Source organism: Pseudopipra pipra, chromosome 3 (assembly GCF_036250125.1).
Source record: "Pseudopipra pipra isolate bDixPip1 chromosome 3, bDixPip1.hap1, whole genome shotgun sequence".
Taxonomy (NCBI): domain Eukaryota; kingdom Metazoa; phylum Chordata; class Aves; order Passeriformes; family Pipridae; genus Pseudopipra; species Pseudopipra pipra.
The window spans coordinates 79446865-79472865 of record NC_087551.1 but is presented as its reverse complement, the minus strand read 5'-3'; the positions used below and the strand labels follow the sequence as shown (position 1 = coordinate 79472865).

At 40.0% G+C, this 26001-nt stretch overlaps 1 protein-coding gene across 2 annotated transcripts in view; it reads right to left on the bottom strand.

Moving 5' to 3' along the window:
* The window catches only part of UBE2J1 (ubiquitin conjugating enzyme E2 J1), a 28429-nt gene extending 7663 nt beyond the window's left edge, over positions 1 to 20766 (bottom strand). The window contains exons 1-6 of one of the 2 annotated variants that reach the window (XM_064649988.1): positions 20606 to 20766; positions 9847 to 9920; positions 7921 to 8052; positions 7276 to 7360; positions 5793 to 5898; positions 3224 to 3353 (exon numbers count right to left, since the gene is read on the bottom strand). In XM_064649988.1, coding sequence (XP_064506058.1) covers positions 3224 to 3353; positions 5793 to 5898; positions 7276 to 7360; positions 7921 to 8052; positions 9847 to 9920; positions 20606 to 20636 — 558 coding nt within the window. In that variant the 5' untranslated portion in view covers positions 20637 to 20766. Of the gene's footprint in view, positions 1 to 3223; positions 3354 to 5792; positions 5899 to 7275; positions 7361 to 7920; positions 8053 to 9846; positions 9921 to 20231; positions 20377 to 20605 lie in introns of those variants that run through there. The other variant, XM_064649987.1, reaches the window with a different exon arrangement.
* Positions 20767 to 26001: the final 5235 nt, after the last annotated feature.

Genomic DNA, 26001 nt, shown 5'->3' with positions numbered 1-26001 from the left:
CGTTTCATGCTTTGGGAAATTTGAGACAAGAGATCAGTAGGGACATGTAGAAGAACATGAAAAACAGTATATGCCTGCAATAATCTCTTGGGAATGGAAAAGGACATAGCATCATAGTGCTGAACTGAAATACTTTAAAATTCATACATGTAAAAAAAAAAAAGTCATGACTGGATTAATTTTAATCAGTAAGCAAGTCACCTCCCAAGTCATGTATCTAGATCCCAATTTATTATAAAGATGACAATTCCAAATCTAGTAACTGTCTTCAAATACAGACATAAGTGGTAGCAGCAGTAGCAGCAGTAAGAAATACAGTGTATTAGAAACCAACCAGTTATGGTGATAACAAACTGATAAGATCACAATATAATATTCTTTCATGATACTATTTTGTGTGAGGAAATTAAATTCCCTGTTTCTTGATGGGTATTATCTCAGGAGAATCCAAAAAATGTCACTGAAACAATCTGAAGATGAATTTAAGATTTGAAAATACTTACAATCTGACAACATTGCTTTCCCTTTCCACTTGACTACTATGAACTCTAATATTAGAAAGGATAAGTTGTGACTCAAATATGGATCATGAAAAAAGCAACACAGAACTATGAATAATTTAGACTGGAATGGACCTTGAGATGTCACCTGGTCCAACTCCCACTAGAGTCATGTCCATGTTCAAGTTTTGAACATCTCCAAAGCTGGAGATTCCACAGCCTCTCTGGGCAGCCTGCTCTAGCATTTGACAACCCTCAGGGTAAATTTTTCTTTCCTATATCCAATTCTAAGTTCCTTCCCTCGAAGGGACCCTGTGACCACTGCTTTTCATAATTCTGCTTTTTCCAAGATGAGTTTATATCAACTTTACTGTTAATCTCTATAAAGCACATACACTACAAAATGTGCATTTGATTTACTTTAGTTTATGAAAATACTAAGTCTACTATCTAGACTAAAGTCAGACTAACATTCAAAAAAATGACACTTGACAGTTCTCAAATCTGAAATATCTTTTTTGTCACCCTGTCTCTCTTTATTCCAGCCCTTACCTCTACTTCCAGAAAAGCATGAAGGAATATAGACACCAAGGAATGATGACAAACATATTTGAACATTATAATGAGGGTGAGTGGATAATTAATTTTACTGTGATGGCCACATGTAGGTAAAGCATATTGTTTTACAGTGATACATATGTTATAAGTGCTATTAATCATCTATCTTTCCTGTTGGTTTTTTTTACACAAAATGGAATTTATCATATATAGCACCTAAAATGAACAAAACTATTTGCAAGTCAACATAAAGCTGATTAAAAATGTAATTTTCTATTAAAGCAGACAGAAACAAAGGTGAAGGCTCACAGAAGAAAACTGTAATGAGAAAATGTGTTGGGGTTTTTTCTCCCTCCTGAATTTCATATTCCTATCTCAGTACCACACTGGGGCTTTTAAAAAAAGTTACCATTTTGCTTAAAGATGGTATAAAAGAACTTCTCATAACCCCAGACTCCCCTAGAAAAAGTTAGGAAATCTCTTTTTGAAGGATGAAGCTAATGCAGAGGTTACTAGTATGTTTGCCAGCAGAGAGACTCTCTCAAATTATACACTCAATCACCAATCTGATATTAAATCTTATCCCATAAATTGGCATGGAACGTATCCAAATGATTAAAAACCTCTGTATTCCCTCCTAGTGATTCATACCATTAATTTACTACAAACACATCAATTGAATACCTCAGCCTAACATCAAACAAACAAACAACAGGAAAGTCAAGCAAAGCAGAGAAGCAGGAAGCTTAAAAAACCCAGTCCCTAAAATTTGATTTGAGAAGAGAAGAAACGCACAACCAGAGGACAAAACTGATTTATCTTGTAAGAAAAGCTAAAATGGATTGTAAAAGGTTTGAGGCTTTTTGTTCATTTTCCCTTGATAAGTGCTTGTTCTTACAAGGTGGTGTTAAGTATATGGATACATGGAAAGCACCAATATTCTTTAAAGACTGATGTCCCTAAGTCTTTCATTTTAAAACTGAAGATATGAAATGTAAGTAAAGAGTTCTTTCTTAAAAAAAAAAAAAAGAAAAAGAAAAAAAAAGGCTTTGATATTTCTAGAATTTCTTTGATGAAGAGTAGCAGTTCTTAAGTAAAAATCAATCCTACATTTTTAACCTTTATATATTGTAAAAAAGCCAGAAACAGGCAGTCCACTGCTTCTCCAAGTAGCTCAACTTTAAAACTCTGTCCCTAAACTAAAACTATCTCCTCATCTTTGTAAAATATTTGGAGATGTTTTTAATCACAAGCGTTATTACACACAGACCCAACCATGCCAACAAGATGGCAGAGGAGTATGCAGGTCCCACAAAATTGGCAGTAATGCTCAGTAGAAGGTAATCTTTAATTTCATAGCACACAAAAAAAGTAAAAGTAGTTCTAAGGAGAGTGTTAGGAGAACATTGGTGATAAAAGGGGACATATGAGCATCCCTGACCTTAGTGAGGATGTGTTTGCACCAATGCCACACTGTCATCATATATTTCACTGTAATTCCATGCCATCATGCACAGCAGTCTTCCTTAGTGGCTGATTTAAGAGTTTAGTGGAAAACCCAGTGAGAAACAACACTGTGCATGCAAGACATGCAATTCTCTAAGGAATGTATTTGTCTAAACAAACCTTGCTTTCACTGAAACACAAGCTAGAGAACACATTTTTCGGTCACAGCAACTTCCATACCAGAGTTCAACTTTCAGTATCTTCAGATAGTAGCAGAGTAGTTCAAAAGAATTTGCAATCATTTTTCAGTAGTAATATGTTTTATTCCTTCCATAAGCAAAAAGGAGGGGAAAAAAATCACAAGGGAAAAAAATTTAGGTTAGCTTTGCCCAAATTTTCCTAACACTTTCCTGATAAGACTAATTCTGGAGAATTTAACAAAGTTATTAGTGTCTGAAAATGTGGAATTAAAAGCAACATAGTTAGGCAGTTTTTACCACAGTGCTCACTATTAAAATTAAAACCAATCAATCAGTGCTTGAGATGCACAATTTATTAATTGGCAAATTGCAAGAGATCCACTTTTATTTTTCTTTCAGACTGTACTAAAAAAAGAAGCTCCCACGTAGCAACTGATGAAGGTTTCTGCGATTTACAAGTTTTTCCAATTTTTTTAAAATTCTATACAAGAGAGATAAAAGTTTAAACAGTAACTTCACCTTGAAGCTAATTTGTCTGGCAAGTTCTTTAGCCTCCTTGTCCGCCTGGCTTGACACGCTTCTGGATGTTAGTGGTAAGAGGGCTGTCTTCATAGATGTGCCACACATTTCACAACAGAAGTCTTGTGACCTGGCCACAAATGACACAGCTCAGAATAGCATGTTCTCATAATGTTCTTGTGTGCTTGTTTAAACAAACTGCTTGCAAAACAACCCACAGAAAGACAAGTAGTGGCAAGACCAGTAGGTTAGAAGTAACTCCCCCCCGCCTCAAAACACTGTCTTGAAAAAATACGTTGAGAATTATCTACACTGCAAACACATATTCTCTCATGTAATTTAGGAAAGTATTAACTTACCTACTAGTATTATTTATACTTCATTAGTAATTTCTTTCAATTTAAAAACTTATTTATACCTACAGCAAATTAAAACTATAAATTATAAAGATCTAACTATTATTACAAATACTATATAGGATCCAGGAACTTGCACCTCAAATCCAAGAATTTCAGCTTCTGTGACAGCATTTCCTTCCCTCTCTCGCACACATAATTTCTCTATAGGGCACACTGCAGGCTGCTCTCCAAGTCTGTGAGAAACCACACAACCTTGACAGCGTAGTATCAAGGCCAGCCCATGAACCCTACCTCTGAGCAGAGTTTATTAGCTTTGACTCAGTGCCATGCTAACAGAAAAGCTGCAGCTTCCAACAGCTCAGAGTACAGGTGCAATAAACTCACATTTGCCTGCAAAATAACATACTAGTTATCACTTGGAATTCAGTAACTTTGCTTATAAGGTAGGAATATGGCCTTTCAGGTACCTTCTCCTTCCCAGACGGGAAAAACGGAAAGAACAAAAAAAACCCCATAGGTGTAAGATCATGTAAGGATAAATACTGCGTAGCTGAGGTTGGGATGCTCCTCTGGAGATAACACTGAGTTACTGAGTTATCTGAGCAAGTCTCCTTGCTCAGAGCAAGGTCAAGTAGAGCATGTTGCTTATGTCTGTTTCCAGTCACACTTTTAACAGCCCCAGAGAGAGAAGACTCCACCTCTCCAGGCAACCTCTGCTAGTGCTTTGGCCACCTTCACAATAAAGATTGTGAAGATGGCATTCAGACTGATTTTTGTGGGTTTCAGTTTGTGTCTATTGCCTCTTGTCCTGTTACTGGATGTCACTGAGGAGACCCTGGCTCTGCCTTCTTTACACCTTCCTTTCAGATATTAGGACACATGGACATGATCCCCTGAACCTTCTTTTCTCCAGTCTGAACACTTCCAGCTCTTCTAGTCTCTCCTTGTATGAAATATTCCCAGGTCCTCAATCACCTTTGTGCCACTGTACTGGATTTGCTCCAGAAAGTCCTTCTTTGTAGTACCTTGACCTGGTCACAGACCTGACCTGGACCCAGGACCCTCAATGTCTCATCAGTGCTGAGTACAGAGGAAGGATCACTTGCCTCAGCCTGCTGGCAACGCTCTTTCTCATACAACCCAGGATACCATTAGCCAGGATACTGCTGTGCCCTTCTCTGCTGCAAGGGCACACTGCTGCCTCAGGATCAGTCAGGTGTCCACCAGGACCTCCAGGTTCTCCCCCATCCAAGTTCTTTTCCAGCTAGTCAGCTGGTGTTATTCCTCCCCAGGAATAACAGTCCTGCCCCAGAGGCAGGACTCTGCTCTTCTTTGTTGAACTTTGATGACATTCCTCCAGCCACACTGTCCTCCAGTGGCAGCACAACCTTCTGGTGTTATCTGCTACTCCTCCCAGTTTTGTATCACCTGCCAACTTGCTGAGGGTGCACTCTGTCCCAGCATCCAGGTCATTAATGACACTGAATAGCACTGGGCCCAGTGTTGACCCCTGGAGTACACCGGGCTGCAGCTGGATTTCATGTTGCTTATCACAATCCTTTGATCCAGGCAGCTCAGCCAGTTCTTAATCCACCTTACTGTCCTCACTGACTTAGGCTGTACCTCAGGAATGAGGATGGTAAGGCAGAGAATGCCAAAAGCCTTGCTGAAGTCCCTATAAACAACATCCACTGCTCTCCCTTTCTCCACTACGATAATCATTTCATCATAGTCACAAATCTAATCTTAAGTTAATTTCCTGAAGATCATTCAGAAGCAGTCGCTTCAGAATTTTGGCATAATTTCATTATTGTTATTATTTACTTAAGCACAATAATACATCATTATTTTGGTTTTCTCCCCCAGTTACACTTACTATCAATTCCATCACACTCCTTTTCCCTCCATGCTGCAATTACTGCTGTATCAGTGTTAATTAGAGCTCCAAGCCTGAATTTTAGTTAAACCTCTAATATGACCACACAATGCTGGAAGGAACACAGTCCTCTCAGTGTATTTTGTTTGACTAACTTCCAAGTTTGCACAATATTCAGGGGAAAAAAACCCACTATATATACAAGGCATTGAACTTGTTTTATATTTGGAATAAATGCAAAAGAATAGACTGAAGTGGCTTACTTTCTACTCGATGCATTACCCCAAAAGTGAGTGCATATATAGGTACCTATAGGAACAAGCTTAGTGCTTACTTCTTTGCAAGAGCTCTTCTTTCTTCTGGTGTGTAATCTAGAGATCCTATTGCTCCTTCACCTTTGGTTGGCATAAATCCAATAATGGCCAGTAAAGCTGTTCTTACTAAAATGGGAAAACAGAGTTAAAAACAAGGTGGCAGAAACAACTCTCATGTCATCTCATTCTAAACTCAGAAAAGTTGCAGTTCTGACTGCAAAACTTCATTATGTCCAAAGGAGCAGTCTGAATTTCATACAAGCAGCACTGGGTGGTTTTTGGTACACTGCAAGGCTTTCTTAATTCTTTTTAATGTCACATTGTAAAGAAAGGTAAGGCCATCGGCCAACACAGAGAAGAAAACACAAGTTGTCACAAAAATGTTGCATCACTATAAATACTAGAGTTCCAGACTTTAAAAATAGGTTCTGAAGATAAAATGGTAAGGCAGAACTAACATATAAATAAAGGAGGGAAGAATGTTCATAGTATTCTTTTTGTATGTTTTCTATTAGACATGAGTTCAGCAATTCAGTGCACACAAGCGCACTGGTTTTCTATGCAGCAGAATTTGTTCCTTTTATGTCAACATGCTGGGGAAGGAACTCAAATACAACTGCTTGTAATCGAACTGTCATCTGAAACATCTCTTTGGACAACATCCACACTTGAATTTTGCTTTACATAGTCATGAACTTTAGGAATGCAAGACACTTTGCTAGTAGATTTGGTAAATAAATATCACGTGAAGATAAGTACCACATCACAGAAATAGGATATTTATAACTCCTATTTAGAAACACAATATTTTCTACTCTTTAAAAAAAGATAAGAGACTCTACAAAAGTTGAAGAGTGGTGTGCTAGAAAACTCCTATAATTTTATTAACATATTTTATAAGTGAAACCGATATACAAAGAAATAATTGATGCACTCTACTTAGCAAAACTAAAATTATATAAACACAAAAATACCACTTTGGTTTAATTGTGCAAACTCTCAATTTCTGTGATAATACTTAAAAAAATAAAGGTAGAAAAGAGTCAGTTATTCTCAACTCAGACCATAATGTCTTTCCTCATGAGTGTTCAGAACTACAGCATTAAAATTAAAAACTCCCCTCAATTAATATTCAAGCTGTTTTAGTGATTACACAAAAACAGGGTAAAGTAATAGGATTTATTTTCATAAGAACAACTACAAAAAAAACCACAAAGAATATGCTAAGTAGTCTGAAAATTCTTAATGCTTGTGGATAAAAAAAAAGGAGAGCTCACCATGGTCTCTCAGTTTCTCAACCTTTTCACCCTGCATTTATTTAATACCATCCCCAAATCCTCCTATGTCACTCTTTCAAGACCTTACATTTCTCAAATTCTCCCATATTTCTATGCCTCAAAATGTGTCCTTTCCCTCTATGCACATTCCTTGTGAGATTTTTTTTCAGTTTAAAGATCAAGTTGCTTGATGGGGGGTATCATTTTCCAAATAATTGTTACTTACTACTCCATGAAGGCTGCCACGTTTCAGGATGATGCCCTGAGATGCTTAAACAAATTTTCTTCCCCACTTCAAACCTGCCATTGGCCTTCAAAAGAAGAGGAAGGATACAATAAAATATGCTGGAAGTTAAATCTTGGGTTTTGGTACAAGTTGTAAAAATTGTAATAAAAAAATTCTATATGCTAACGATAAATGATAATTATATTACTACCAACCTCACAAAATTGGCATTCAACTTTCTGAACAAAGAATTCTGTCAGCTGACTCTATTAATGCATGAAGAAAACCTTCTACAAAACTGGGCCTTTGCCTCAAACTACAGGTCTGTCTTCCTACATGTGAGTAATGTTTCCAATAGAAACCAAAAGGGCCCATGGAGAGTACAGAAGGTTAGACAATCACATCAGCAACATGATTTCTCCTGGAGAAGAAGTTTCCATTTATTAGGTGCAAAGCTTCAAGCAATTACAGATTACCAAAGCCACCTTGGAAGGCTTTTGGACTTCAACTGACAGCATGAACTGTATTATGTCACCTTTCCTACAAAAATAACGTTATGTTACATGCCAAGAATCTCTCTCTCTCTGACACCTATGGTTAAATTGATGACATAAAAAAGAAAAACTAGTAAGCTTGCTTACTTACCGTCAGCAGAATAATGCTGGGTGGTTTCATGGGATATTCAGGTGGTAGCACTATTCGCCCATGATAAATCCCTCCATCAAAATCTGAATCTGGAGGGCCTCTAACAGTGAAGTGCCATTCAAAAAGATTATCCTAAAATGTCCCCATCAATGGAAGAAGAAAAAAAAGAAGAGTTTGTCACAGAAATAGACAACTACATGCCATTTTCTTGAACAAGGATAGGCTAAAGAAATGGCGCACAACAGAAGTTTTATGAAGCCAAAAATCAAATGGAAGGTTAAATAGAACCAACACAGCACTAAGCATAAAATATTGTAGGCCTTCTAGCAATTTGCTTACACAATGACTTCACTGAAACCCTCAAAATGATTATCCAAACTCCTCCCTCTAGTTGTATCAATTATGACAACAGTCTTATTACCCAACAGATGGAAAACTGAGTCAGATAAGAGAAAACTGGATCTTTGGCTCAGTAAACAATAATTTCTGGAGAACCAAGGGGATGCCTACACCAAGAAAGACCATTAATGACAGTCTCCCCAAAGCCCCTTCCATGCACAGAGACTTGACTCACATCACAGAGAATTCACATCCTCTTTTGCTTCTCCACTAACAATCCTGAAACAGCTACTGTGCCTTACTGCAAGAGGAACACTTTGAAATTTAGATTATTTTCACTGGACATACAAAAAACTCCTCATTATTTCTCTAGGGTTCTGAGTTTGGCTTTATGTATGAGAACCCATGCTGCCTACAACTTCCCAAATATTTACAAGCAAAACAACTCCTCCTGTTAGGATAGGAGTCGAAATGAGGCTTGCTGTCAGTGAATGACATCTCTCAACTAATGCTGAACCCGGGTATTACAGGGTTGGGACTGCCCACCCAGTTACAACTTTTTCAAGTACATGAGGTGACTGTCAACATTTCCAGCATTTCCTTTCATCTGCCACTGTTCTCTTCCCAGCGAGTCACTGTTCTAATCCAGAAATAAGACCTTCGTGTCATCATCATGGCTGGGCTTCAAGAACGAAGATTTGGGAAGGGCTCTACCCACGTTTGTTGCAAGCGCGTTGAGACCTTCATGTAAGTTACAAATAATAGCATGAATTAAACCCTACATTTCACTACAGGAAAGGGAAACACAGGGTACAGATAAAAACTAGTTGATAGTATGGTATATTTTACAGTACCTAGGAACACACATTATTATGCAAGCAAGTTAAGCGTGTTACGCATTTCTGTGAACAGCTAAATCAAACCTCCCAACTGAACACCATAGAACACTGTCCTTTTAATTAATCCTGTGAAATCAGAAGGGATTTCTGTTTAAGCTTCTAACCACGAGAACATCATTGTCCTCTCAGCCCAAAAACTTAATTGGGTGTTAGGTGGACTTCTAGAAGCTTCTGCTTAAGTGAAATCTATGTCTCTTACAATGCATCCAGAATTGTACCCATTTACATTTTTCACAGGGTTTTTTTTTTAATGTAAAAGAGCAAAACCTTAGGGATCACCTAGGGTTAAATGTTTCATTGAGCAACTCAGCAACTGAGCCAGATATCAGGTTTGGGTGTATAAAGTTTAAGTTAAATATTATGCATTTATGCAGTCTCAGGAAAGAGATGGGGGAAAAAACATACCCATGCTATAAAACTACTCAGGTGTGATATAAACCCATTATTGTGCACTTTCACTGACAACCTGGAACTACAATACCATTGAAGTGGAATTCTGATGCTGATTTCCCACATAGGGAAAAAAAAAAAGGTCTGTTAGCATTTAAATATTTTCAACACCTATGTATTGAACATTTTCAATACATATGCATTTTCAATACCTATGCATTACAGAGAGGTATAGTTAGAGTATATACGAATAACACTGCCTAACTAAAAGTTCTTGCAAACATATAGAGAAACAAACCTCCAAAGGCTGTGCATGATAATGATCTGTAGGATCCTTCAGTTCTGCAGCCTCTTTCATCAAACGTTTAACAGCTGAAAAAAAATAAAGTGTAAGACATGAAATTAAGAAAATAAATTAATATGCATTGCATACAAAAATACATAAACATTTCACTCTTTTCCACTAGCTAATCTTCTCCAGCATATACCAGCTTCTTCACTAGAGTTCATAGTTCAAGACACAATATAAACTACTCACGATGAATAAACCTTAAATGAGTTATACAGGCATAAAGTCATGAAAAATATGTTGCATGGTCAGAGTTTCTCAACACTGAACACTGGGACTAAAGTAGTTTTATACTAATAATTGCACCAAAGACATGAGGAAAAATACACGTATTGTTAACAGTTTCAGACTACAAGATGTACAAGGCTAACAACCTCAATATTTTATTACAAAGGACATCATGTGAATCTTTAAACAACTGCTGAATAGCTTTGTCCTGACACCTCCCATGACAGTCACATGACTACACCCTTAGTTGTTCAAAAGGAGGTCACAGTAAGATTTGAGAGAAACCAACACATCAACAGTAAGAGGAGATGAAGTTTTATATTAGATTTGAAAACGCACATGCATGGCCAGAAAAATTTACCCAGGGTCTTTGCACTTTGAAACTGCTACCGAGTGTGGACAGACAGGTATTTTTCTATCCTAAATTCAGGATAGTCATTAGTGACCCTCTCTAATCTTCTACTTCAGAAATATCAGCATCATCTGTATCTTCTGCATCTCCTTTTTCTGGAACTTTAGTAAGTTCCATTACATCACTTGTCCTGCCAGGTGCCCTAATGTGCATCATATGTTAATGCCTAATAAAAAACTCAGCCAAACTGAAGAGCAGACTGAACATAAGAACTGCAGACAAGAAATTCAAGGATGCCACCTCATGAATAAGGTTAGGTGGAAAGTTCTTCTTCCCTCTTACATACAGGAAAAAGTGCAAATACCAGTTACCTCTTTAATCAATGACATAGGAACAGGATACCTTAATCCATCCTCAACATTCAATTCAAACCCCGAGCATCCCTGCCTCTCACGTAATTATTTAACTACAAAGAAGGAGAAACACTGCTCAAATTTCCTTACAGTGTAAGCATTAAGATACAGTGAAAGTGAACTGCAGTTCCTTGATTTACAAAGCCTCATATCACCAGATGACTGTAGGCTTTGTAGCATGCTCAGACGCCAGGGCTTTATTCACTTTCATGATGATGTGGGGAAAGCTACTCTAACCTACCCACAGAGAAATTTAATTCTAATCTACTGTGAAAAGCTCTTTTCCTCCTTCACACTTCTCAACAGCTATAAACAACAGCTCAAAGTTTAATAATTTCACTTATTACAACCCAAAAAGAAAACAGACTATGTGGAAATTTGCTGCTTCCAGTTGTCCCAATTATGCAGTTGCCAGAGGGAGATGTCAATCAAACACCCTGCAGAACCCCCCACATCCTGTGGCTCCACTGAATAACACTTTGTCTTCATCTTCATTAAGGTTTATCAGTTCATTAGCAGGGAATAAGAAAACCAGCCTGGATCAGAAAAAGCTTCAGACCCAACACTGCTTCACAGCCAACGAGCCTGGGCATTTGCCTTCAGAAGAAAAGTGGCATGCACCAGGATGAGCTAATTCAGGACTGAACACCCAGTGAAGCAAAAGGGTAACCATGAGAAAACTGAGAACATACATAACAAAGCCTAATAAAGACAGAATAGTCATGGACAAGGCAGATAACTGTTACTGAGATTTCTGAGACCAAGAGGGACCAAGACAGAAATACAGTCTCCCCTATTAGTATCATGTGCAGTTACCCACAATCACTGAGGGACAACTACTAGAGAAAAATATTATTCCACTCCTGGGGCATAAAATACAGCAAAATCTAATTTAGCTTTTGTATATCATAGTGCAAATTTGCTTATAAAAAGTTTTCAGTATTAACCAACCTAAGATATCTTAAGAATATATCAGGTGACCTAACTGCAGCCTTCCAGTACCTGAAGGGAGCCTAAAAGAAAGAGGGAGAGGGACTTTTTACAAGAGCATGTAGTGACAGGACAAGGGAGAGTGGCTTCAAACTGAGAGTAGGTTTAGATTAGATATTATGAGGAAGTTCTTTGCTGTGAGGGTGGTGAGGCAGTGGAACAGGTTGCCCAGAGAAGCTGAGGATGCCCCATCCCTGGAAATCTTAAAGGCCAGGCTGGAACTCTGAGCAACCTGGTCTAATGAAAGGTGTCCCTGCCCCCAGCAGGGGGGTTGGAACTAGATGATCTTAAGGTCCCTTCAACCCAAGCTTTTCTATGATTCTAAGAAGCATATGTATACAAAAAAGGCTGAGAGGTGGGGCTGTTCAGCCTGGAGAACAGAAGGCTCTGGGCAGACCTTACCATGGCACTTCAATACTTAGAAGATGCTTACAAGAAAGAAACTTTCTACCACAGCCTGTTGGGACAGGACACGGAGCAATGATTTTAAGGTCAAAGAGAGTAGCTTTAGATTGGACATATGGAAGGAACTCTCTCTGGTGAGTGTGGTGAGGCATTGGAACAGGTTGCTCAGAGAAGCTCTGGATGCCTCATCCCTGGAAATGCTGAAGGTCAAATTGGATGGAGCTTTGAGCTGTGATCTAGTTGAAGGTGTCCCAGCCTGTAGCAGGAAGGCTGGACTACTCCTTTAAAGATCCCTCCCAACAAAAAACATTCTGTGGTTCTCTTTCCATATTGGTGAAAAATGTCAGTTGACAGGATGCAAGAAAAGCCCAGAGCGATAAAGGTTCATTCTGAGAACGTGTGATCCAGTGAAGAAAGCATTAAATTGTTTCTTCTTTAAGCACTGCTGCAATATTCATGAACACAGTCCCTCCTTTGGCTACTGAAAACCTCGATGAAAGAAACAAACAAAATTCGAAGTCTGCCTGCAACAAGTACATGACATTCTTATCCAAATATCATTAAAAAGAGTTTTGATGCAAAATATGGTATTTCAACTCACTTAAAGTCACACTGAATCATCTGAGTAAATGTTTGGCAATGGCAATTCCGAAAAATGAGAATGGTTTGGGCCCATTCAAAATAAAAAACTGCAAACTGCCAATAAAGTCAAAGAGTGTCACTAATATAGCAAAAAAAAAATTAAAATCAAGACATTCAGTTTGTAAAAGACGGGTTTTAGAGACAAAATAGTCATTTTTTAACGTGGCATGACCATCAGCATGAGAAATAGCCATGCTTTCGCAGGTACACTCAGCAACCCTTTATCATAATGTTCATCAAAATTAAGTCTTCAGGAAATTTAGTGCCTAGACTAACACTAGGGACAAATGGGAGTTCCTACTCAGCAGGAAGTGTGGGAGCTCTCTACCGCTCTGGGAATGGAAGGAAAGAAAGAGTGGGTGCTATGGGTCAGAGGCTCTGCCTGACAATCTGCCTATTGTATTACACTGAACTTAACAAATTTTTCCAAAAAGCAAAACATGGATATTAAATTCTGAGAACCGAATTTAAAGCCACCAGCTTGCTTTAGGATTGAGCAGTGGTGGAATAATTAATGAGCAAAATTTGCACAATGTATGCATGTCCGATTTGTAGATTTATTTCTAACAAAAACTGTTTCTTGTCAAATCTCACTTTTATTGTTGTTTACTTCAAGCTATCCTGAAACTTCTGTTCCCACAACTGTTTCGCTTGGATATCTCTTGAGGTCACATTGAGATACTTCTGCTATCGTGCCCAAGTCTGCACCTTGTGGCTGGGAAACTTCTATATACAGAAAATTCAAGTGATCAGTCTTCACAAATGCCAGTATTACTGCTTAAAATAATTTGAATAGTGGTGGTTTTCTCTCAGTAAAATATCATGTCTTTTTTTTAAAAAAAAAAAAAAGGTTGTGCATGACAGGATCTTCCTCAAATGGACAGGAACCATTTCATTCTATCAATTTTCAGTTCTACTGTTTGAAAAAGAAAACACATAATGAACAAATAAATAAAGGAACCCAAAACAGCTGGCATAGAGCTAGAGATCTCTTAATCTTTCAAGCTAACTTATCTGATCTGGGAAAAAAGGAATAAAACAACCTGACAGCTTTTACTGCTTCAGCAAATGCCTTCTACCATTTTTTTATTTTTTTCTTTATTTTAAGCAAGATTTAGACATCTACACAGGAGAAATACAGAAAAAGTAGTACTTTTTTCCCAAGGCTCTGCTGACCAGCATAAGTAAGGACGCAGTTTACTTGTTGAACACAGGTTTTCCTATAAAACCCTTCATCCCAGAGAAACTTTTATAACTTCTCAGTTCACTTGAGCTATTAATAAAATACAAGCTTATCTGCATTATGTGTTTGTCTATTAATGATGTTACTATGTACAATTAGGAAAAATATTAGACAGTGATTTTAGAAGAATTAAAATCACAAAACAGTGTTTCCTCCCCCTCCATTCCATATCTGACCACTGAGCTAAGACTGCCTGACCCATGGCTGGTGTAACCACCAAATGACTTCAGAGCTCACTGTGCTGAGAGTCACCTGCTGAATCACCACCACCAGTCCTCCCAGCAGCCCAAGGCACCCAGAAACCCATTAACACAAACTGGCTCTACTGGCATTCAAAATAAAACCCCATTTACTAAAGATATCTTTAAATTTCATGTAAGGAGAAAAATAACAGTGAATAATAGTCAGTAGTTCACCTGCCCAAAGACTGGATAACTCCATTAAAAAATAAAGTAAGGATTAGGTTTTGTAAAGTACATAGAAATTCTTGTAAGGTGACAACACTTGCTGAGCTTTGACATTCCAAGTCCAAAAAAAAAATCACCCTAATTGATGTGGTCACTAAAGCATGCAAGAGAAGAGTCACAACAGACTGGAGAGTTATGAAATACTTTTACAACAGCTCTTTGATATAGAGTGTGGTATCTTTTCAAGTAGTGTTGAACTCTAGAGGGCAGTTTATTAAATCTAAACATGCAGTGACTCTAACAGGTTCACAGCAAACTGCACAGTGTCACTGCGTCACTTTGTGTCAACTACTCCTTGTGGACGCGATTCTCCTGGACAGCTTAGAACCTGTGAATGATGTGTGATCACTACTGAACTAAAAACAATAAAAGAGGGAAAAGGGGGGCTTGAGATAAGTACTCTGAAATATCAATTACAATCTTTCTGGAGAATAGTGTTAAGGGGTATCTACTCTTGAAATAAATCCGAGTTACCACATTTTCAAGTGAGCTCCACATCACTAGTGCTCTTCTCTACCCCTGCATTCCTTCTGTTTATTCATTTTGCCCCCATCTTAACCCTTCCAAGTTCACATTTGTCTTTAAATAGATTTTTCAGTTCCTGTAGACATTTTTGTATATCATTTCAAAAATTGTGGCTACATTTTCATTAAAAATTTGCATATCAGTTTATAGACACTTATTTTTGAATCAAGACTACAATTAAAGTTTTGTTAGGATCCAGATACCTGATCTTTCTTTATTAAAAAAGGCCCAAACAAATAAATGTCCCAGTCGCACCCATCCAAAATAAAATCCCTGGAAGACAGATGAAACTTCCACTTGGGCAAGTCCTTTAAACTGCTGATGAGGAGAATATACTACATATTTTCTTTCTTTAAAACTCTTTTACAAAATATTCCCTACCACCTCTGTCTATGATGGGACAGTGGACTGCATATATCTTTGCTCTGATAACTCAGCAACCAAGCAAAGATTTACAGATATTTACAGATTTTTCAGTCTTCTGGAACCAGAAAGCCAGCAGTAGAAGAAGCAACCCATAATGCTAACAATCCTTCCCATACTGCCACTGGCCACCTCATCAAACCTACATCCTCCAGTACCAGAGGAATGAGCAAAACGAAGAAGAGTTAAAATTTCAGTCTTGGTCTCCTTAAAATGGTGAACAGCATCACCATTTTAAAGTCATCTCTACCAAAATCTCCTGCAGTTTCAACATCATTATTCTAAATATCATAAAGTATGGAACACAATTCTTCGTACTAAAGAAATCACACTCCTCTGTCTAAATGAAAACAAATTAAGACAATTAAGTGGTTCATCACTGAACATCACTGCTTCTGTGATTTTCTCCATTAGTCAGGTTTTCATTTTATGCCAATGTCATGCAACAAGACAAAACAATTGTCCTTACAAACCCGAAATGTATAACTGCAGAATTGTAACAACTGTCTGGGGCAGCCACAGGTCACAAAACTGCTTTTATTTTCAGATTTGGTGTCTTGGTTTAAGCCCAGCCGGCAACTAAAGACCACTTCCTCCCAGTGCTCCACCCTGGTGGGAGGAGTACTGGAGGGGGGGGGGAGGGGGGAAGTAAAACTTCTGGGTTGAGATAAGAACAGTTTAATAAATGAAATAAAATAAAATATAATAATACTAATGATAATAACAAAATTAATTATAATTATGGTAATGAAAAAGAGAGAGACAGAGAAATAAAATCCCAGGAAAACAAGGGATGCTCACCACCCACTAACCAATGCCCAGCACATCCCCAGCAGCAATTGGTCCCTCCCAGCTTATATACTGGGCATGACGTTCTGTGGTATGGAATATCTCTTTGGACAGTTTGGGTCAGTTGTCCTGCCCTTGCTCCCTGACTTCTTGTGTCCCTCCTTACTGGCAGAGCACATGACACAGAAAAGTCTTTGACTTTGGGTATGCACCACTTAGCCACAACCAAAACACCAGTGTGTTATCAATATTATTCTCATACTAAATCCAAACCATAGCACTGAACCAGCTACTAGGGAAAAAAAATGAAATCTATCCCAGCCAAAAATGGGACTTTTGGTTTGGCAGTTCCTTTGACTTCTGCTACTAAACAAATAGAAATGCCACTTGCCAAGAACGCCAGCTGCTTTCCATCATCAGGGGCTCAGATATTCCCTTTCTCAAGACCCTAAATAGCTGTTTTACATCTTCACAGTTTCACGTACATTCTTTCACAAGACCCACAAACCTTCTGTACTCATACAAAGTTTAACAACTATAAAAAAAAGAATGCTTTTAATTAGTCTCATCTTGCTTTCTTCTCACCCTCAGAAACAATCAACCTTTAGCCCTCATTTCCCTCAGGGCAGCAGGAAGTACAGCACTCTTCTTGTATTTACAATTCAAAACAATTGTTCAGTCAACACAACGGGAGGTAAAACTTACCAAATGTAAAGTGCTTGCTGAACAGCAAAGATCAAACAATGTCTTCAGTCTTAATAAATTTTTAACATCTGTTCAACTTTATTTTTAAACAATCTATCCTTGTTTCATACACAGAAGGTACTAAGCAGCTCAGTAGCTACTGGCTATTTCCTATCAACTCTGTTTTACTAACAAAGAACAGATATATGCTTGTTGGCAAGAACACCGTACAAAGTACAGAGTGGAGAAAGAAGTCTAGTTTGAAGAAGCAGCAGCAAATGCATTGAAGATGACAGCTAAGAGGATCACAATCTCAGCATTGTTATGTTTCCTGTATGTCCAAGATCCCAAAGCACTGGGCAACAAAGGCGGGATATACGTGCCACGCCTCTCTCCAAGTGCTCTCCCCAGGCCTCCAGTGCTCTCCCTAATCAAATTCTCAATGAGGTGGTCTGCTGAAAACAAAACCAACTCTGCCCACAACAAAATAAAAAAGCACTGTTGTTTGTGGGCTCTGTGTGAGGCACTGTAAGTAGCTGTTCCTAATTCTTCAAGTGTCTGTGCTAATACCTGCTCAGACGCCTGGTAACAGCCTATGTGAAAGAGAGAGATTGTCACTACAGAAACAGTGACTACAAGATTTGGTGTCTGATCTTGCAGCAGGCTAAGGGTCACAGCTCTTGGGGAAAAAAAAAAAAGTAAAGAGATTATTCCAAGTAGCTGTCTTATAAATTTCAGAAAATAGGGATGTTCCTGAAGCATGAAGAGGATGAAGTCTGTGCTTTAGTCAGCTGAGCTTTAATATTGATGCAAGAGGTTTATCAACCATATGGCAGCAGGCTGATATACATTGACTAATTCATTTTGAAATCCTAAGACAAAAAATAGCTTGCCCTTTTACAAGTGCCAAAAATACACACAAAAATATGAAGCAACAGCTTACAAGGCTTTGCTTTATTGCAGCAATACAAAGAAGCCTGAAGTGCAGAGTGTGAAATTTCTTCCCTTCCAAAATTAATGGCCTTTTGGGGAAGAAATAGAAAAGGAAATTTAAGTTCATAGGCAGTGCAAGAAGACAGGGTCAGGTGAATGTCCCCATAGCTTCTTGCCCTTATAAAGGGTAACTGACAGGAGCCAGCAGCAGCTTGGCCATGCCCAGACCTGCAGTGGCCACGGGCTGTACCTATGGCAAACCGAGACCTGCCAGAGCACCAGCTGTGCTGCCTCTCATCGACAGAGACACAGTGTGAAGGAGAACAACTTGCTTTGCGTTATGGAGAGTTACCATCTTTTAGATATGTCAGGATGAACTCAGAGCCATAGAAACCAGGATAAGGAAGAAGACGAACACGCTGCCTAGGAGCAATCAGCAGCATGACAAAGTTGTGCAGCAATATTGCACTTTAGGTGATCTGCTTGAAAGCACACAAAAAGCACGGCACTAGAGAGGCAAATTGATCCCCACTCATCAATCTGGTCTAGCACAGCCCCTCACAGAAGAGGGATCCATATATAACCACAGATGACTTCAATTCCTGACACAGCTCTACAGCAGATTTTGGTTTAAAAATGAAGATCAATAAAAGCAAAAGTTTATTTTAACAAAATTTTCCTATATGAAATTTGTTTTCCTCTATGATATTTCAGCAAAAGCCTACTATAATCATTAAAACAACTTATACTAAAATGGTAAGTAGTATTTGCCCTCTTTAAAACTACGGAGCAGACAGAAGTCACCATTTGGAAACAGTTTTTCTCAAGTTCAAAAGCAGATTTCAACAGGAGAAGCCTCTTGTACAGGTACAAAATTATTACTTTTTCCACTCTGTCTCAAGATAGCACATTCCAAATCCCTAAAGCTGACCTAAAGGTTACCAGCTTGGGTGTTCCTCTATTCAAGTCAAGGTAACAACAACAGGCACAAGGACAGCTACTAGTTCTAAAGCCTTAGAGGGCTCAGGTATCAAAATAATCCCGTTAGTTGACAGATGACACAACCACTTGAAATAGGAAATATGGTGGATTTTTTCATGTATTTTCAGTGCATTTACATTAACTGAAACCATCTTAATGTCAGAATACTCTACATTCATTTTCCTATGGAACAGCACGGGTGCTGAAAATCAAGTTCGCTAAAGGTAGTTTTCTCTTGAAATTAAGGGAAACTAGCAACAACAGAGAGGAATATTTCTAAATTAAACCACAAATATTTGTCCCCTCCACCCAGATCTCAGGGGCTCATCACACAGCACACCAGCACTCTTTTCAATCACGTGGCAAACCACACCTAGTGAGCATGTTTGTGTGGCCTTGTAAATTCACATATGCCACATATCCAGCACATCACCCTAAAAAAAAAGTATTCTTTCCTGGTATTTTAAACTTATACAAGTTCATTATTTGCTTAGTGATCCTTCTTACCTCTCAGTTATGCAACTTGGGTGTGAGGGTAAGGGACATAATTTAGCAATAGATATATCATCCACATGAGGCATGTTTGTAAACAAGCCTGTCATTGACATATGTATGGTACAAGTCATCATAGCATTCAGTTTCTCCCCACCTTCCATGCTCCCATACAGGATGGTATTATTAAGGAATAAAGCCACTCTTCAGAGCTGATAATGCTTAATTCTCAAAACCAGATATGGGGAAAGCAAGGGCAAGACAGCGACTGACATACAAACCCAACTTGACTTTACAAGCTGTGGGAGAGGTTTTGCTCCAGCAGTGTCAGCCCTCCAGCTGTGCAAGCAGCTCCCAGGGGGGGAAGCCCGAGCACAGCTGGTCAGGGGCCACTGATCCAACACAGCTATAAAGGAGGGACACGACCTGCCCTCCATTCCCTTTCCTGGGAAGCAAAACCTTCTCTTCCAGTAGTATTTCTCCTGGCATCGCCCACATCTCTTGAGGCACTCTCACTTCAAGGATTCAAAAGAAAGCTTAGGAGTTGTAAGTATGAATTTTAACACGGAAACATGTCAAGTCAAACATGTGAACAAACACACACACACACACAGACACATAAGTAAATACAGCCTGTATAGCAACACTTCAACGAAACAAACTGACGCCACCCAGGCTAAGTGACCCTTGCCAATCCGTCCCCTCACAGGCACCTGCTTGGACAGGAGGCGATGCCAGAGGAGCAGGGCACACACACAGCCATTCACCTTTGATTAAGGGTTCAAAGGTACGTTTCCAGGAACCAGCAAAAAAACGCGTGGGCACACACACAGACAGAGACCTGGCAGCTGGCGTGTTTTGAACCGAATTAAGCTCGGAGGGCGGTTCCAGCGCCATCGCACTGCGAAGGAGAACGGACCCGGCCGGCCTCCGCCCGAACGCCGCCGCTCCCCGGCGGAACCACCACGGCGGCACCGCCGCGGCCGCGGCCCCGTCCCTCCCCTCCGCCGTGACCCCCGTCTCTCCTCCCCGCCACGGCCTTGGCCCCGGCTGCGGCCCCCGAGCCTCCCGCGACCCGTCTGCATCGGCCCGGGCAGCCCGTCAGGCCCCGCCGCCGCCCCCGCCCGGCCCCGCCGCCTACCCGGGCTCTTGAGGTTGTACCGGGCCTCCATGGCAGCGGGCACCGCTCGCTGCCTCCGCGGCGGCTCCGGCGGCCGGGGGAGGAGGAAGGCCGGGCCCAGCCCCGCCCGCCTCGCCTTGGGAAACTCCCCTGACGTGGCAGCGGCGGCGACAGCCCCGCCAGGACCGCGGGGGGAGGCACCTGCCGGCCGGCACCGCCCCGGGCCCGGCCCCGGAACTGCAGCCGGCAGGGGACGGGGTGGTGCGGTACCCGGGCTGCGGCGGTGCTGTGGGGGCTGCAGGAGTGAAAATGCCCCGTCTGCGTGCCCGGCTCGTCTCAGCCTCCACCCACAGAGATGATGGGATGAGGTGCTCGGGACTTCATGGTTTGAAAACCATGGGTTTGAAAACTGGGAGTTTAGAAAAGGGGCTTCCAAGACCCCACAGACCCAGCGCGCACCTCGGCCCAAAAGACTTAACTGTACTGTAAGACTTAGCAGCATCTTGTTTGTTGGTTTTCAGGATCGTGAAAGACTCAAACGGTATCATACGCCAATGATTGTTAGCTTAGGCAAGAATTATCAGCAAGAGCTTAACTTGATTGCCACCTTTTCCATGCCACAGTCCCAGAGGGATATTTGTTTGCCTCTACTTGACCTCTCTGTCACTTGGTTACAGGACAGGCACTGCACACTTGGATAGCACCGTTAAGAATTTATAGCTAAGAAAATATCTAAAGTGGTCAGAATATCAGCAGTCTCCGTTTCCCTTTGATTCCGCACAAGCTGTAAATAAGAAACCTGTCAAAGCTCTTACATGCTTGTTTTCAAAGCTTATGCTAGCTTTGAAAATAGCTCGTATTGCCCTTAATTTCATTTATGAAATGAATTGTCCTTAATTTCATCTGTTACTTTTATAGTGATTAAAATTAATTTTTTTCATGGTTTGATATCTTAGTTTTCTTTTTCTCTTTCCCTCTGTGATTGAACAGAATGGAAAAGAGTTGTAAACAAAAACATTTGAGCAGGCACATTTTTTTCACCTCTTCAGGTTCTCAGAATTTCAAAACAAGGCGTTACTCTTCCCTTTCCTGTTCTGTTGCACAGTGATTTAAGTAAAGAAAGCAACTTTACTCCACCTTAACAACTAGCAAAATTTTTGAAGGGGCAAAGTGATTGTCCTTTCTACAGGGCAAAGCACTATGAATAATAAAAAGCATCAATAACGTATAGCATCATTACTGTATAGGAGAAGGGAAGGGATGATGTCAGACATTGAGGTTCCCTACAGAGTACATTTCGTGGCCAACAATTCTTTATGACATCTCAGCATTTCTAGCTAATGATGGCTGATCTGACCACTCAAGATGATGAGCTGCAGGCACTGGGTTCACAAACTATTTTGGTCCTTCTTGGCAGATATGTCCTATCTTTCCTTGTTTCCCAGAACCATCTTGTTGTGCTGCAGGAGAGGGGCTCTGGGTCCATCTGTCACTAAATCATGCCTTTCCCTAAAGTAGGAGAGCAGTATTTTGCATTCAGAAATCTGGATTTCCATGTAAAAAGTTCTGGAATCCATTTTGGTAGAAGATAATTTTTGAAGTGGTATTATAACGTGAAAAATATAAAATGATGGTTATTATGAAATTCTTAAGCACAGTGTGGAGTTCAGCTTTGCCTTCTGGGCTCTGGCCTTTGACCCTGGCTGCCCTTACAGTGTCATTTTATATAGTTTAAGGAGGAAGCATCTGCAGTTAACATGAAACTTGGGCTCTTAACTGGAAAGGATATATAGTCACTGTAACTGCATGACAGCCAAGCAATATTGAAAATAAGCTGAATAGACTTAAAGCAACAGAAATTCACTGGGAGGAGGTGTGCATTTTCCCCATTTAAGTAAGCTACAGTGTGGCCTGGCTGGGTGCTGGGGCAATCACCACGAGATATTGTGCAGAGCTAGCAGTACAAGTCTGCTTTCATTCTCAGATGTACTGTTAGTTAAAAGTCAGAGCTGCAGAACATGAATGCTGCCAGATGAAGTTGCTAATTCCTGAGAGGTACTCAGCATACAGGTAGAGATCTGGGGATTAATTCCCAGCCCCACGTCAGCAGCTGCTTGAGACAGACGAGGAGCAGGCACTGCAGAGCTCTTGCACAGTCAGTGTTGGCAGTCAAGAAGCAGCAGCCTCCCTCCTCTTCCTGCCTCTGGTTTAAAAATGCCCTTTGGATTTGTGTTTTCATCTGCCTTTTGTTTTGGCTTTTGCAGGAAGAAGCCATTTTGTGCTAGAACTTGTGGGTTTTAAAAACCAAATGCCAAATATAGTAGCAAAATTGCAGTCAAATCCTGCATGCTCGCAGCACTTCATGTAGCTTGTGTATCCTGTCATATGATCTAACTTGGTGAAAAAATAAACATGCTCAGCTGAAGCACATAGAAACTGAAAGTTTGTGTGAACACTGCTGCAACAAAGATTTTATTATTTAATACTGCACTGAATCCTTGCGGAAAAACTATGTACGACTTCATCAAATTGGTTGCAGCACAGCAAGAACCATCAGTTTTGATAACTCACAATATTTAAAATTGTGTGGTTTTATTAAATGTTTTACATTGAAGTAAGGCTTCAGTTTGACAGAAAATAAATCACTAATAATTTCTAATTTTTTAAATTTTCTGTTTTCTGAGAAGATGGTTTTACTCATGTTTCTTTTTACTTCTCTGTAGTTATCTTTGGATGAAAACAGAGACTCTGATAGACCCACTTAACTTCCGAGCAGAGGAGCATATAGGCCCCTCTGTTGCAAAAAAATTTCAAAATTAATGGTTATCATAGGGTTTGATAAAATGCATAATTCTTCAATTGCAGCCATCTCCACTGTGAAAGAGAGGCCAGATCAGAATAAACATCTGGGCAGAATTCCACTGAACACTTGCAGACTATGGATATACATTACTGAGCTGATTTCCTGAGGCTTACTTTATAACTAATGGAGAGAACTAGGAGCTTAAACACTAAAGTTCATCTTGTCTGGAATAGATGTTAGCTGTATGTCCAACAAATCATGCTTTAAATGTTCCTGGACTTTTCAGTTAGCTGCAAAGGGAGCTGAAGCTAAGTCATCCGTGTTCTAGATCACTCTAGTTAGGTATTTTTATATGTATGTATAGCTGCATCTGATATATATAGCTCTCTGTATCTGAGAGAAATATATCCTGCATTTCCCTTCAGTTTAGAAGAGTTACAAGCCTCACTTGGAAGAGAAATCATTACTGTGCTCATCAGTGACTAGTACAGTCTCAGCTTTTAAAATCCTTTATGTGAATTCAGACCTCGTATGTCTGGATTCAACAAGTGCACCTCCTCCTCACTGATAAAAACAAGCATGGCATTGTGTAACCGATGCCCTGTAGCAATTGCACGGAGGCATGGTGCTTCTCAGGAAAGCAATTACTGTCTGTTCTTCGAGCTTAGTTCTAAGGCAACCATCTCACAAAATGGGCAGCTTTGCCAGCTGCCTTTCTAATTAACATTATTTCAGAAATGGAAGAAAGAAAACAGGGAAAGAAGTTCCTGGATTGCTTTAGCTGCCCAAATCTGGACCATTGGTGCAGAGTTGGTGTGCAAGATGTTCCACAATGTGAAGTCAAAATAAAGTTACACATTTTTCACCTTTTTTTCCTTCCCTGAGGAACAGGAAGAGTCACACCAGTCACCTGACTCACATCCCTCTGGCATCATTGCCGTAATAGTTCAGATGGCTTCCTGGTTCAGAAGACATGTGCAAAGGCCCAAGTCAAAGCTGAAGCTGCTGTCCAAGTGACAGCTATTTGTGACTCTGAACTTCCCTGATCTAGTTGATCTATCTTTAGCAGCTGTAGATAATAGTAGAAATTTTCTCTGGTGCATAATCTTTACCATACAAAATGCAGAGAACACTAGTCTCTGGTTTTATCTCTAGATAGTGGGAGAGCAGTTGCAAACTACTCAGATTAAAAATGTAATCTCCTATATAAGGAGAAAAGGCTAGAAACAACCTTTGACTCATTCAACCAGTTTTTCACAATCCTTCCTCTTCAGAGCTTCAGGCCCCAGATTTTCTTTTTGTCACTTTGTCCTTATGTGAGTTGCTCCCTATGCCCCTTCACTTTAACTTACTCTCATAAGCTTTCTTCTGGGAAGGGAGCACCTGTCCTCACAATTACTCATCAGGCAGAGGGAAAGCAGTCAGAGTCACGTCTGTTGGACTGCCATCCAGAAGTCTTTCCACTTCATCCATTCCAAAAATGTTACTCTACTTTAATGGGAACTTGCATGTTCCTGCTTGCATACAGCTGCTTGCATACAGCTCCTACTGACTCAGCAATAGCAATAAAGGACTGGTGAGCAAGCTCTTAATTTAAAGCTCCTCAAAAAGTGTTTACCAACTGGTGTAAGGGTGATTAAAGCTTACTGTGTCATTAACCAAGATATATTGAGGTAACAGCTATCTTCACCAGCCAGCAGATATCTGGGACACCCAGGAGTTTCTCAGGTGGTTAGTGGAAAACTAGGGCTTGATTCAATTGCACACATATAAACATCAGATGCCATATGAGGTATCCTAATGTATGCTAGATATCCATATGGAGCAGAAAGGTATGATATGGGATACTGGTGTGGATCTGAACAAAGGGGTGCAGACTGGCAGGGGATGCAAGCTGCAGAGGAATTTATTCTGAAAAAGAAATAACAAAAGCTGCAAACAATTGTGCAGTCTGGTGCTGTCATATCTATTCAGATTAGAGGTTTATAGCTGGGATTTTAATAGTAGCAATATAAAAAGGGGAGATAAGAAAGGAACAAACTTCTGCCATACTGAGGAACTTTTATGAATGCACTTACTTCATAGAAGTCAGAACCTTTCATGGGAGAGGGTGGATTGAGTAAAGCAGGAAAGGCATTTATAATCTGTCAAAATTTAAAGCAAATACTGAAGTTTCTGCATAATGGACTTTATGAAGAATGCAGAATTTGGAATGACTGCTGCTTTACAGATAGAAAATGTGGAACTGAAATATGAAATTACTGATGGAATAGAACTGGAAGGAGTGCTGAGCAAGGGCAACAGGCCTGGTGGGAGTGAGTTGATTTGAATGCCTCTGCTGCAAAGCTTGCATTCAGCACTTAGGATGTGAGACCAAGACAGCATGAACGGCATACTGACAGTCCGAGGAAGTTCAAGCAGCTGAAAACGAGTATTGAAAGAGAAACAATTTGTGGATCAGACCATTTGGCTCACCAGAGGATACTTCAGTCTTGGAAAAGGGCATTGCAAAGAAGAGGAGGGTGGTTCTACTTCTCAGTGCAGAGTTTAGACAAAGATGTTGGCCCCTGTGACCTTTTGATTTGGCTCTACTGGGTTTCCCAGAAGGCAACCC